At 38.9% G+C, this 12,183-nt stretch overlaps 1 protein-coding gene across 9 annotated transcripts in view; it reads right to left on the bottom strand.

Moving 5' to 3' along the window:
* The window catches only part of Dennd1a (DENN domain containing 1A), a 543,784-nt gene that overhangs the window by 378,030 nt on the left and 153,571 nt on the right, over positions 1-12,183 (bottom strand). The window contains exon 3 of one of the 9 annotated variants that reach the window (XM_041675228.1): positions 2,086-2,182. The exons of the other annotated variants lie outside the window; for them this stretch is intronic. Within the exon in view, the coding sequence (XP_041531162.1) occupies positions 2,086-2,097 (12 nt within the window). The 5' untranslated portion in view covers positions 2,098-2,182. The remainder of the gene's footprint in view (positions 1-2,085; positions 2,183-12,183) is intronic. 9 annotated transcript variants of the gene reach the window in all.

Below are 12,183 nucleotides of genomic sequence, written 5' to 3'. Positions count from 1 at the left end.
ACAAAAATGTGCACAGATGGGCATCTTTTCTCCTCACATTAGTCGAGGAAAAAAAAATCTTTCATTATCAAGCTCCAAGTCCTTGAATTTTTTAAACTTAATTGTGCCTCTATTTCTTAGAATTCACACCCCAAGGCCAAAGCTTTCCTGCCACCAGTCCTTCAAATCTGACTTGGACATTACATGGGAGGAGGCTCCAAGCCTCCCTGAGGTCTCACTCCTTTTACAACACACGAAAAAGCAGTCGATAATGGGCCCATGCTGAATTCACTGCTCCCCACGTCTCCTCTTGGGACACAAGCCTAGCAGATGTGATAAAAACTGTGTCAGAGAAGTGGCTCTAGTTTGTGCCTTAATGACAACTTAAACCTCTAAACCAATACAACCAAAAGATGAACAGAGATGGCTGTTACCTCTCTCTGCTGCCAATCTTCCAATATCTTGGAACTAAATTAGCGCCTCTCCCGCAACTTCCCCTGCCACCTCTCAAAATCCATTCTAATTTTAAAGGATAAATGAGTTCAGAAAACACACTGGTGGCACAAGTGTCTGGGTGCTGTGTGTGTGTGTGTGTGTCCTATAATTAAGCCCTGACACATATTTCATAGAGTTTGTATTTTCTCAAGGTATGATTGAGCATTCAGATGTCATAAAAGACTACCTATTAACTCCCTCTGATCAGTGCCCCAATAAGCATATTCACATATACTGCTGGGAGATTTACAGTCTCCAAAAAAATACCTAAATGTCTACAGATAATTTTTAAACATGTTCAAACATAGGAGGTGATATTCTGAGTTAATGAAACATTCTAATTATTAAAATTTATATAGGACAATTTCTTAAACCATGGGTGGTTTACTTTTAACTTGTAAGAACTCTTTTGTCTTATCTAATGATATGGTACCATAAAAACTGATTTAATGTGTACCTCTGATACCATTTTCTAAATTCTATAATTCAGCCTTCAGATGATGGGTCTTTTAACCCAGTATCTTGAAAGCCCATTCAGCCATAATTGCATACCCACCTAATCAGCAATCATTGTTCTGGGATGCGGGACTTTGTTGTCAAGACAAGCACCAAAACCTTAAAAAAAAATTTTTTTTTTCAGAACTGGCATAAGAAAAAAGTGATCTTTGTCAGACAAGGACAAATTTATGCAAATCTTTTATAAACATTCACAAACATTTATTTAGCTTTTGAAATGTTGGCCTCATTTGAGAGCATGAAAATGAGGGGGAAGTAGGAAAACGCAAAGGACAGCTTAGAAGCTGGCACACTACATAAATATTCAGAAGGAAGATTATAGGATTCATGTTAGGCTGTCTTAGGCTTCTCCAAAGTCCACATAGAATAGCAAAGAACAAAACTAACGAGAAGTGCAGCAGATGTTAGACAATGCATAGGCTTCTTTTCCTCTCTCACTTGACTATACTTGGACGCTTTTATATTTCCTTTCAATATGGTTAGGTCATTCAAGGATTCTCCTATAGACTCTGTATTGTGGCTACAGATCTATAAGCTGGGGGTCTGTCAGCTTTCCAAAAGTTTCCAATGAAAAGGCATTATGCAAATTCTACCTCTCTTACCCTCTTTCAGGGGGGAAAAAAGCCTCCAGTATGCAGTCATCAGAGTATTGGAAGCCCCAGCCTTCATTTCTGTATGGCTGTGTTTGCCTCAGGGCCACGCTGCTTGTTTTGACAGTGGATCCCCCTAGATAGTTGGGATTAGTCGAGCTTGTTTAGATAAACTTGAAATCAAGGCCTTCTCTAGGTAGACAGCTAGATGTAGCTACCGAGTTTCCAGCTGCCTCCTCCTTTCATCCCCAAACAACTGCAGATTCACAGTAGCTATCACAGCCACAGGCTATGTCACATACATAAGTACAAAATTAAAGGCTGCTAAAAGAGGCCTTTGTAAGTCTTAGTGCTAAAATAAGGAATCTGTACTGCTTGGTTTATACAAATGATTCTAGTACTGCCAGTATGGAACTGAATCCATCAGTTAACAAGGCATGTTAATCAAGGCTTCTTCTGATGGACAGGATCATGGTTTGGCAATTCACCTAACCTCCCCACTTACCAGCTCTTGCATGAAAATAATGGTTGAAAATGTTGAAAAGGAAATAGTAGCCTTTATTTATCCAGAGCAGGGGAATGATAGACACCATCAACAAACACTGCAAGCAAAAAATGGGAATCAAAGTGTAAATATCAGACCTGCTTTGAAGAGTATTATTTAGCAGTTGATTAGACAGGCTTCCAATGCTCGGTCATCTCTATATCAGAACTAATATTTCTCACAACGTACAAGTTATGAAAGGAGGACAGGAGGAATCAGGACTGATTGTAAGTTTACAATCAGAGCAGACTGATGGTGTCCCTGCACTACAGAGACAGAAAGCAGATGATATGAAACACTAGCAAAATAAAAAAATTGAGTAAGTGATTTCCTAAAATCTAATTCAACATTTAATCTTAAAAAAATCTCTTCAGAAGGGATTACATTTAGCAAAATGTAAGGAAAAAAAATTCAACCTCACATACGTTTTATTTATCCAGTTCCAACATAAATTAGCATTCACCTATGGGAACCTGAGACCAGCACAGGCTTGAACATTTTCTAGAACTCTTTTGTGACTCCACACAGTCCGTAAGTCCTTTCTCCTCTTAGTTACTGAAAAGTCACACAAGGTAGCTACAAGCGTCTCACTTATCACTGTGCATTCTCACCAATCATCAGCTTACGTCACTATTTCAAAGAAAAGCCCTAAAGTACTGTAGCTATTCTGGAACTGCACTGTCATGTGTTTAATTTCTTGAACAACTTAGAACCCAAAGAGTTATTTAAAGAACACACTTTACATTTTCTATCACATAATCTACTTTTATGACCCCTAAAAAGGGTCAAAAGAACTTGAAAAATGAGCTACACAATGAGACACTATCTCAAAACAACACACACACAAACTACCAGAAACATACGTCCCAGTTTTCTAGTCAGAATCTGACCAGTTGACTGTAGTGTGCAAACCTGAGAGAGATGCCTGACATACAACACTAAAGAGGAGGAGGAGGAGGAGGAAGACTAGGAGGAAGAAATAAATCACTAACTTACACAGACTCAGCAGTATCCCAAACTCTAGAAATCCTAGGACAGTGGTACTCAACTATGGCACATGACTCCTTTGTGGGGCAAATGACACTTTCACATCGGTCACATATCAGATATCCTGAATATCAGATATTTACATTACGATTCACAACAGAAGCAAAATTACAGTTCTGCAGTAGCAACAAAATAACGTTATGGTTGGGGTTAGGAGTCACCACAAAATGAGGAACTGTATCAAAGGGTCGTAGCATTAGGAAGGTTGAGGACCATTACCCCAGGAGGTATAAGGCCATTGCTAACAACAATGGTTCTGTGGCGAACCAACAATCACATGATTGTTGCTTAATGGCCAAATGTCTACTACATGCCCTTTTTTTTTTTTTTAGAAAACTTCTTTATAAAAAAAAGGAAGATCATTTTCCAACACCCAGCATTCACAACTGTTATGTGACCTGGATTCATCAGAGAAGCATTTACTCCTTTGGTTCACAATCCCCGGGTGAGGTCCATGACTTTTCTAAGCAAACAAACAATACCTTGGCCTCTGGATTTGTCAGCCTCTTTCTACTTCAGATTCATTTTGTCTGTAATATTTCTGAAAGCAGACTAGAGGAGGGGAGGTTTTCCTGGGGCTCCACTCACCAATCATTCTACACCGTTACCTTCCAACATTCTGGTAGATGAGGAAAGTGGTCTTACTAACCCTATTTACCTTCTGCTCCCCTTTCCAACCTCTTCTCATGAAATCTGTTTTCTGGGGTTTTCCTTTTCTTCTCTCTGCATCCTGCTCCACCTACACTTTAATTTCGATTACACTCACTGGATAAATGAGTAAACTGAACCCTCTGTTCTGGACAACCTCCTTTTACATGCCTGTTCACCATTCTGCCTTGTGTTCTACAGGTACTCCAAGTTCAACACCTCAAAGCTCCAGTCACCATGTACATTCCTATACAGCTCTGATCTTTTACTACATCAGAGTAAGAAAGGCTTTCAGAATACCACTAATTCTTACTGGGGGCAGATGGTTCATTTGTGTTACTAAGACTCAAACATTCACTGTGGCTACTGGATTTCAAGAAAATTTGTGAAGAAAAGCCTTTGGGTCCCTGAAACATTTCTAAGTGTTTGCAAACATAGCAGAGGGTGAAGCAACCTCTAAAAGCAAGTGTGCTTTAAGAGTATCTTAAAAAGAAACAGTAGTGTTTCCATAAGCACATCATTTCAACATGCAAACATTTAGTTGCAAACAATGTGCTAGAAGCCAGGGGTGAGACAGACCAGGTAAAATGTGGCCCTTGAGCACATAGAGTATAAGATCTAGCTAGAGAGACAAAAGCTAATGAAATGAATGCATGGATAATTCATTCAAACTGCACAGCCACTGTGAAAGAAAAGAACAGAGAACTATAGACAACACAGCAGAGGCTTGAATCAAGAATAACTTCTCAGAAAGTGACAGTGTGAGGGAGGTTTAGGAGTGAGCAGAAATTCACCAGGCAAGAATGAGAAAGGGACAGAAAGAGGGGGGCAAAAGCAACAACAGGAGTATGAGATACACATACAGGAACTTAAAGGAAACCCAGCACCAAGGAAGGAGATGGCAGGCAAAAAAGGGTGGATTGGCAGCAGCCACGACATGAGGGATCTTAAGTCCTGGAAAGGAGTGTGGACCTCCACTGCGACTCACTGGAGGGGGTGGGGCCTTTTGCATCCCACCTGCACATGACTTTCCAACTCAATCCACTCTCAGCCCATCCAGGCTCTAGGCACTCAAGACTACTCGTCATGAGTTCTTTCTGGCTCCTGAGCTCCTTCCTATAAGAATCAGTGAAAATAACTAGCAAACCAAAGACATGAATTTACCAGAAAATCAAGCTTCGAAAGTTAAGATTTATTCATGGCATAAAAAAAAATGAAAGAAATGGAGATTATCCAAGTCAGAATAAAGGTATTAGTAATTTCTATTGTTTATTATGCCTAAGAATATGGATTATAGATAATTTCAAAAACAAGATTCAAATAAATTTCTTCTAAGTATGAAATCAGCATACCCAAACTTGGTTTCTCACATGCCAGTGGTCATCTATTTTCTTGAGAAGCTTTAAGTGCCAATTAAAAAGAAACTAGGAGTTGGGTCTTATACCCAAGTTCTACCTAAGTTCAATGAGTCTATTACTAATTTCATGCAGATATTATCCTCTTGTAGATGAATTCAATCTCGAACATGACTAAAATTAGCTTCATATAGACTGGCAGAGGAACAGAAGATATTCTGCATATCACACCTTATTTAATTAGTATTTGGTCTCTGCAGTTTCAAACACATAGCTACAGCATGCAGGAGCAGTCCCCTATGCCAGGTTACCTACCTTACTTCCCAGTTACAAGTGTGTGATGAAAGATTTGTACAGAAGAGTCTTAGGAAGAAGCAACTTACTCCCCTTCATAGTTGTGTGTCTTTGTAATCAGTGTGTTCTTGTTCACGTTCATGGATCCTAGGTTAGATGCTGTGGTATACTAGGGCATGAGAGAGAGAGAGAGAGAGAGAGAGAGAGAGAGAGAGAGAGAGACCACAGCTTGTCTGGAGGACAGAGAAAGAGTGTCTATCTCACCTAGCTGGCTTCAGGAGACACTGGGAAGAATGATGGAAGATTTATTTTCCAATCACCTAACTACAGGCTCATCATGTAAACATTTATTTGTATTTTAAGACTTCATACAATTTCAGACATCATCAAATCCATAGGGAGCATCAAAACCTTCTCTATGCTTTACTTCCCTATATAACACATGGGGATTTAATAAACATGTTATTTGTCCTACCTTGTTCAAATTCTGAGTTCGAAGATCACAGTGTGAACACTGTTTCAATTATATATATATATATTTGCATCTTAACATCCACGCACAGTACCAAGTCCAAGAGCCTTAAACATAAGGCAAGCAAGCATCCCATTTTCCTGCCTTATTGACAGAGATTTATGTCCTGCACAGTCCTGAAGTTGTCCAGTCCCAAAGAAATGCTTATATTAATTATAAACTGGTTGGTCAATTAACTCAGGCTTCTTATTAACTCTTACATCCTACATTAACCCATAATTCTTGTCTGTGTTGGTCTCATGGCTTGACACATTTCATCAGTGATGCATTCTCATCTTGTTTCCTCTGTGTCTGGATGACAACTGCAGCCTGACCCTTTCCTCTTCTCAGAATTCTCCTGTTCTGGTTGCCCCACTGATACTTCTTGCCTGGCTACTGGCTAATCAGCATTTTATTAAAGCAATACAAGTGACAAATTTTTATAGAATACAAGATCATTGTCCCACAGCACCACATAGAGAAGGATGATACTGGGCAAGTGTTAAGTGTCTTGGGTTTTCTAACAGAAATATTACCAAGGCAGGGGCTAGAGATGTGGCTCAGCGGTTAAGAGCATTGACTACTCTTCTAGATGGCCCACGACCAATTCCCAGAACCCACATGAAGACTCGCAATCTTCTGTAAGTAAAGTTTCAGAAGGTCTAACACTTTATTATGGCTTCTGTGGGCACCAGGCACGTGATACATGGATATATATGCGTGTAAAATAAACTTTTTTAAGTTTTAAATATAAAATAAGTAGGGTTATGATAAAAAGGAAAGTTCTCTCAGGTGTAACTAGAGATATGAAAGCAGTGACTTGTAAACCACATTTTTTAAAGGAGTCAGTATATACCAGGTAAATGGGGTTTTTAAGAAGATTTTATGTATAAAAGCTATGTGAAATATTATATCTCATTTTTTTCAAGGTTGATAATAAATAATTATTGATAAATATTATTTTCTAGAAAGCCAACACTACATATACACCCAAAAAGAGAAACAATCAAAAAATAATTTTATAATTTCCTTTCACTTCCACTCATAAACCCATGCCCACAGTCTGAACCTTCTTATTATGTCACATTTAAACTCTGAAATTGACAGATGTTAGTTAAAAATTATAATGGCCAGAGGAATCTTTGCCCTACATATAAGCATTTCAAAATGAAAGGTAACCTAGTAATACAAAGACCATACACAACCAAAAACGTTCATTAATAAGGACAGTGGGATCCATTAATAAATGTATCGATTAATAAAAATCTGAGGTTTTCGACACGAGTCTTGACATAGGGATTTTATAACTAAAATAAAAATTTTAAACTACTTGAAACCCCCTTCATCGCCATTTAAAAAGCTTTTACATTTTTAGTGCGTCTCAGATCATAAATATTCAAGAATGTTTTCCCATTGATCTCTTCTTGTTTCCTTGGCAAATCACTTGTGATCACCTTTATGACTTCAAAATTTATTTTGACCTATACGCTTGTCAAGGAGAAATTTTCCAGATTCTTCCAGAGATAGGTCTGGAAAACTAGAGGCAAAGGTTATCTACTCAGCCTGAACAACTGATAAAGGCATCAAATAACATTAGCGTGCCAGCTTAAATCTACTTCTAATGAGAATCTGCAGTGACTGGCTACAATTAGATTCTAGGCTGTTTTATGGTTTTATTTCCACTTTATGCACTTTAATTCACTTTATCCTAAACAACATCCTCTAAGGTCTTTCTGTGACCATCTCTAGTTTACAAGTAAGGAAGTGAAATCTCAAAGTATAACAGGCAAAGCTGCACCAAACTACATGCTCTTAATTATCACTGGCATGCTTTTGCACTCACATAAATCATATAACTCACAAAGCCCCTCATTTTTCTAACACTGGCCATGGCCATTTCTATGCCTAGAAATGTAGACTGACTTTGAAGAAAGAAATTGAAGAGGACACCAGAAAATGGAAGGATCTCCCTTGCACTTGGAATGGGAGGATCAACACAGTAAAAATGGCAATTCTACCAAAAGCAATCGATAGATTCAATGCAATCCCCATCAAAATCCCATCAAAATTCTTTACAGACCTTGAGAAGACAATAATCAACTTTATATGGAAAAACAAAAAACCCAGGATAGCCAAAACAATCTTATACAATAAAGGATTGTCAGGAGGCATTACCATCCCTGACTTCAAACTCTTACAGAGCTACAGTATTGAAAACAGCTTGGTACTGGCATAAAAACAGAGAAGTCGACCAATGGAATCGAATAGAAGACCTTGACTTTAACCCACAAACCTATGAACACCTGATTTTCGATAAAGGAGCTAAAAGTACACAATGGAAAAAAGAGAGCATCTTCAAGAAATTGTGCTGGCAAAACTGGATGTCAATCTGTAGAAGAATGAAAATAAATCCAATTTTTTTTAATCTATCACCATGCACAAAACTCAAGTTCAAATGGATTAAAGACCTCAATATCAGTCCAAACATACTGAACCTGATAGAAGAGAAAGTGGGAAGTACTCTACAACACATGGGCACAGGAGACCACTTCCTATGTATAACCCCAACAGCACAGACATTAAGGGCCTCATTGAATAAATGGGACCTCCTGAGACTGAGAAGCTTCTGTAAAGCAAAGGACACTGTCACTAAGACAAAAAGGCAACCCACTGACTGGGAGAAGATCTTCACCAACCCCACAACTGACAAAGGTCTGGGATCTCCAAAATATATAAAGAACTCAAGAAACTAGACCGTAAAAGGCTAATCAACCCAATTATAAAATGGGGCAATGAGCTGAACAGAGAATTCTCAACAGAGGAAGTTCAAATGGCCAAAAGACACTTAAGGTCATGCTCAACTTCCTTAGCGATCAGGGAAATGCAAATCAAGACAACTTTAAGATACCATCTTACACCTGTAAGAATGGCTAAAATAAAAAACACCAATGATAGCCTTTGCTGGAGAGGTTGTGGAGAAAGGGGTACACTCATCCATTGCTGGTGGGAATGCAAACTTGTGCAACCACTTTGGAAAGCAGTATGGCGGTTTCTCAGGAAATTCGGGATCAACCTACCCCTGGACCCAGCAATACCACTCTTGGGAATGTACCCAAGAGATGTCCTATCATACAAAAAAGTATATGCTCAACTATGTTCATAGCAGCATTGTTTGTAATAGCCAGAACCTGGAAACAACCTTGATGCAATTCAATGGAAGAATGGATGAAGAAAGTATGGAATATATACATATTAGAGTACTACTCAGCAGTAAAAAACAATGATTTCTTTAATTTTGCATGCAAATGGAGATGGAAATAGAAAACATTATCCTGAGTGAGGTAAGCCAAACACAAAAAGAGGAACATGGGATGTACTCACTCATATATGGTTTCTAGCCATAAATAAAGGACACTGAGCCTATAATTCATAATCCTAGAGAAGCTAAATAAGAAGGTGAACCCAAAGAAAAACATATAGACATCCTCCTGGATATTAACCTTCATCAGGCGATAAAAGGAGACAGAGACAGAGTCCCACATAAGAGCACCAGACTAAAACCCCAAGGTCCAAATCAGGAGCAGAAGGAGAGAGAGCACGAGCAAGGAACTCAGGGCCATGAGGGGTGCACCCACACACTGAGAAAATGGGGATGTTCTTTCAGGAACTCACCAAGGCCGGCTGGACTGGGTCTGAAAAAGCATGGGATAAAACCGGACTCACTGAACATAGCGGACAATGAGGACTGCTCAGAACTCAAGAACAATGGCACTGCGTTTTGATCCTACTGCACGTACTGGCTTTGTGGGAGCCTAGGCTGAGTGGATGTTCACCTTACTAGACCTGGAAGGAGGTGGGAGGTCCTTGGACTCCCCACAGGGCAGTGAACCCTGACTGCTCTTTGGGGTGATGAGAGAGGGGGAGTTGATTGGGGGAGGGGGAAGGATATGGGAGGCAGTGGCGGGAAGAGACAGAAATCTTAAATAAATGAATAGATAGATAGATAGATAGATAGATAGATAGATAGATAGATAGATAGATAGAAAAAATGTAGACTGACAAATGAGACAGACACATAGACAATAGAATGCAAGGAGTAAATGTTTCGAGTGTTCTCCAAGCTGAGGTCTGACTTATTACTTTAGTCAGGGCAAGTTGCTCATGCAATGTAACAAACTGAGCAGAAGTGTTCTGGTGTAAGAGTAAGAAAACAAAAATGAAGAAAATATCCCAACCATAAAAACAGTTTGGGCAGAAGTGCTGTGAAAGAGCAAAGAATGCAGGGAAGTGGTAAAAATATACATCAATCAATTTAATATAGTTCTTGAGGACCTAGCTAGGGCAATGAAAAATATAAAGGAGATCAAGGGGATACAAACTTGAAAAGAAGAAGTCAAACTCTCAAGTTTGCTGATGATATGATAGTTTACATAAGTGATCCCAAAAATTCTACCAAGGAACTTCTACAACTAATAAATACTTTCAGTAATGTAGCAGGATACAAGATTAACTCAAAAAAATCAGTAGCCCTCCTGTACACAGATGATAAAAGGGCTGGGGAAGAAATCAGTCAATCAACACCCTTCACAAAAGACACAAATAGCATGAAATATCTTAGAGTAACTCTAACCAAACAAGTGAAGACTTGTATAACAAGAAATTTAAATCTTTGAAGAAAGACATTGAAGAAGGTACCAGATCTCCCATCTCTTGGGTAGGCAGAAGTAGCATAGTAAAAATGACAATCTTACCAAAAGCAATCTATAGATTCAACACAATGCCCATCAAAATCCCAGCAAAATTCTTCACATAAAACGGTACTCAACTTCACATGGAAAAGTAAAAATCCCAGGATAGCCAAAACAATCCTGTACAATAAGAGAACTTCTAGAGGCATCACAATCCCTGACTTTAAACTTTACTACAGAGCTACAGTACTGAAAACAGCCTGGTATTGGCATAAGAACAGACAGGAGGACCAATGGAACTGAATAGAAGACCCAGATATCAATCCACACATCTTCAAACACCTGATTTTTGACAAGGAAGCAAAAAAAATCAAATGGAAAAAGGAAAGCATATTTAACAAGTGGTGCTGGAATAACTGGATATCAACATGTAGAAGAATGAAAATAGACCCATATCTATCACCATGCACAAAACTCAAGTCCAAATGGATAAAAGACCTCAACATAAAACCAGCCACACTGAACCTTATAGAAGAGAAAGAGGGACGTACACTTGAACGCATTGGCACAGGGAACCACTCTCTAAATATAACCCCAGCAGCACAGACACTGAGAGAAACAATTAATAAATGGGACCTCCTGAAACTGAAAAGCTTCTGTATAGCAAGGGACACAGTCAACAAGACAAACGACAGCCTACAGAATGGGACAAGATCTTCACTAACCCCACATCAGACAGAGGTCTGATCTCCAAAATATACAAAGAACTAAAAAATTGGACAACTAAACAACACATCATCCAATATTTAAAAAAATGGAGCACAGACATAAACAGAGAACTCTCAACAGAGGAATCTAATATGGCTGAAAGACACGTAAGGAAATGTTCAACATCCTTAGTCATCCGAGAAATGCAAACCAACAAAAAAACTCTGAGATTCCATCTTACACCTGAAAGAATGGCCAAGATCAAAATCACTGATGACAACTTATGCTGGAGAGGCTGTAGGGAAAAGGGAACACTTCTGCATTGCTGGTGGGAATGCAAGCTGGTACAACTCCTTTGGATATCAGTGTGGCAATCTCTCAGAAAATTAGGAAACAACCTTCCTCAAGACCCAGTAATACCACTTTGGGTATATATCCAAAGGATGCTCAATCGTGCCACAAGGACACGTGCTCAACTATGTTCATAGCAGCTTTGTTTGTCATAGCCAGAACCTGGAAACAACCTAAATGCCCCTCGACCAAAGAATGGATAAGGAAATTGTGGTACATTTACACAATGGAGTACTACACAGCAGTAAAAAAAATAACGACATTGAATTTTGCAGGAAAATGGATGGAGCTAGAAAACATTATTTTGAGTGAGGTAACCCAGACACAAAAAGATAATTATCACATGTACTCACTCATAGGTGGTTTTTAAACATAAAGCAAAGAAAACACTACAAACCACAATCCCAGAGAACTTAGACAACAATGAGGACACTAAGAGTGACTTACATGGGAAGTA

This window comes from Microtus oregoni, unplaced genomic scaffold (genome assembly GCF_018167655.1).
Source record: "Microtus oregoni isolate MIOR12 unplaced genomic scaffold, Mior012 000025F_ref0000491, whole genome shotgun sequence".
Classification (NCBI taxonomy): domain Eukaryota; kingdom Metazoa; phylum Chordata; class Mammalia; order Rodentia; family Cricetidae; genus Microtus; species Microtus oregoni.
The sequence above is the reverse complement of the archived record's forward strand: the minus strand, read 5'-3'. Positions and strand labels throughout refer to the sequence as shown.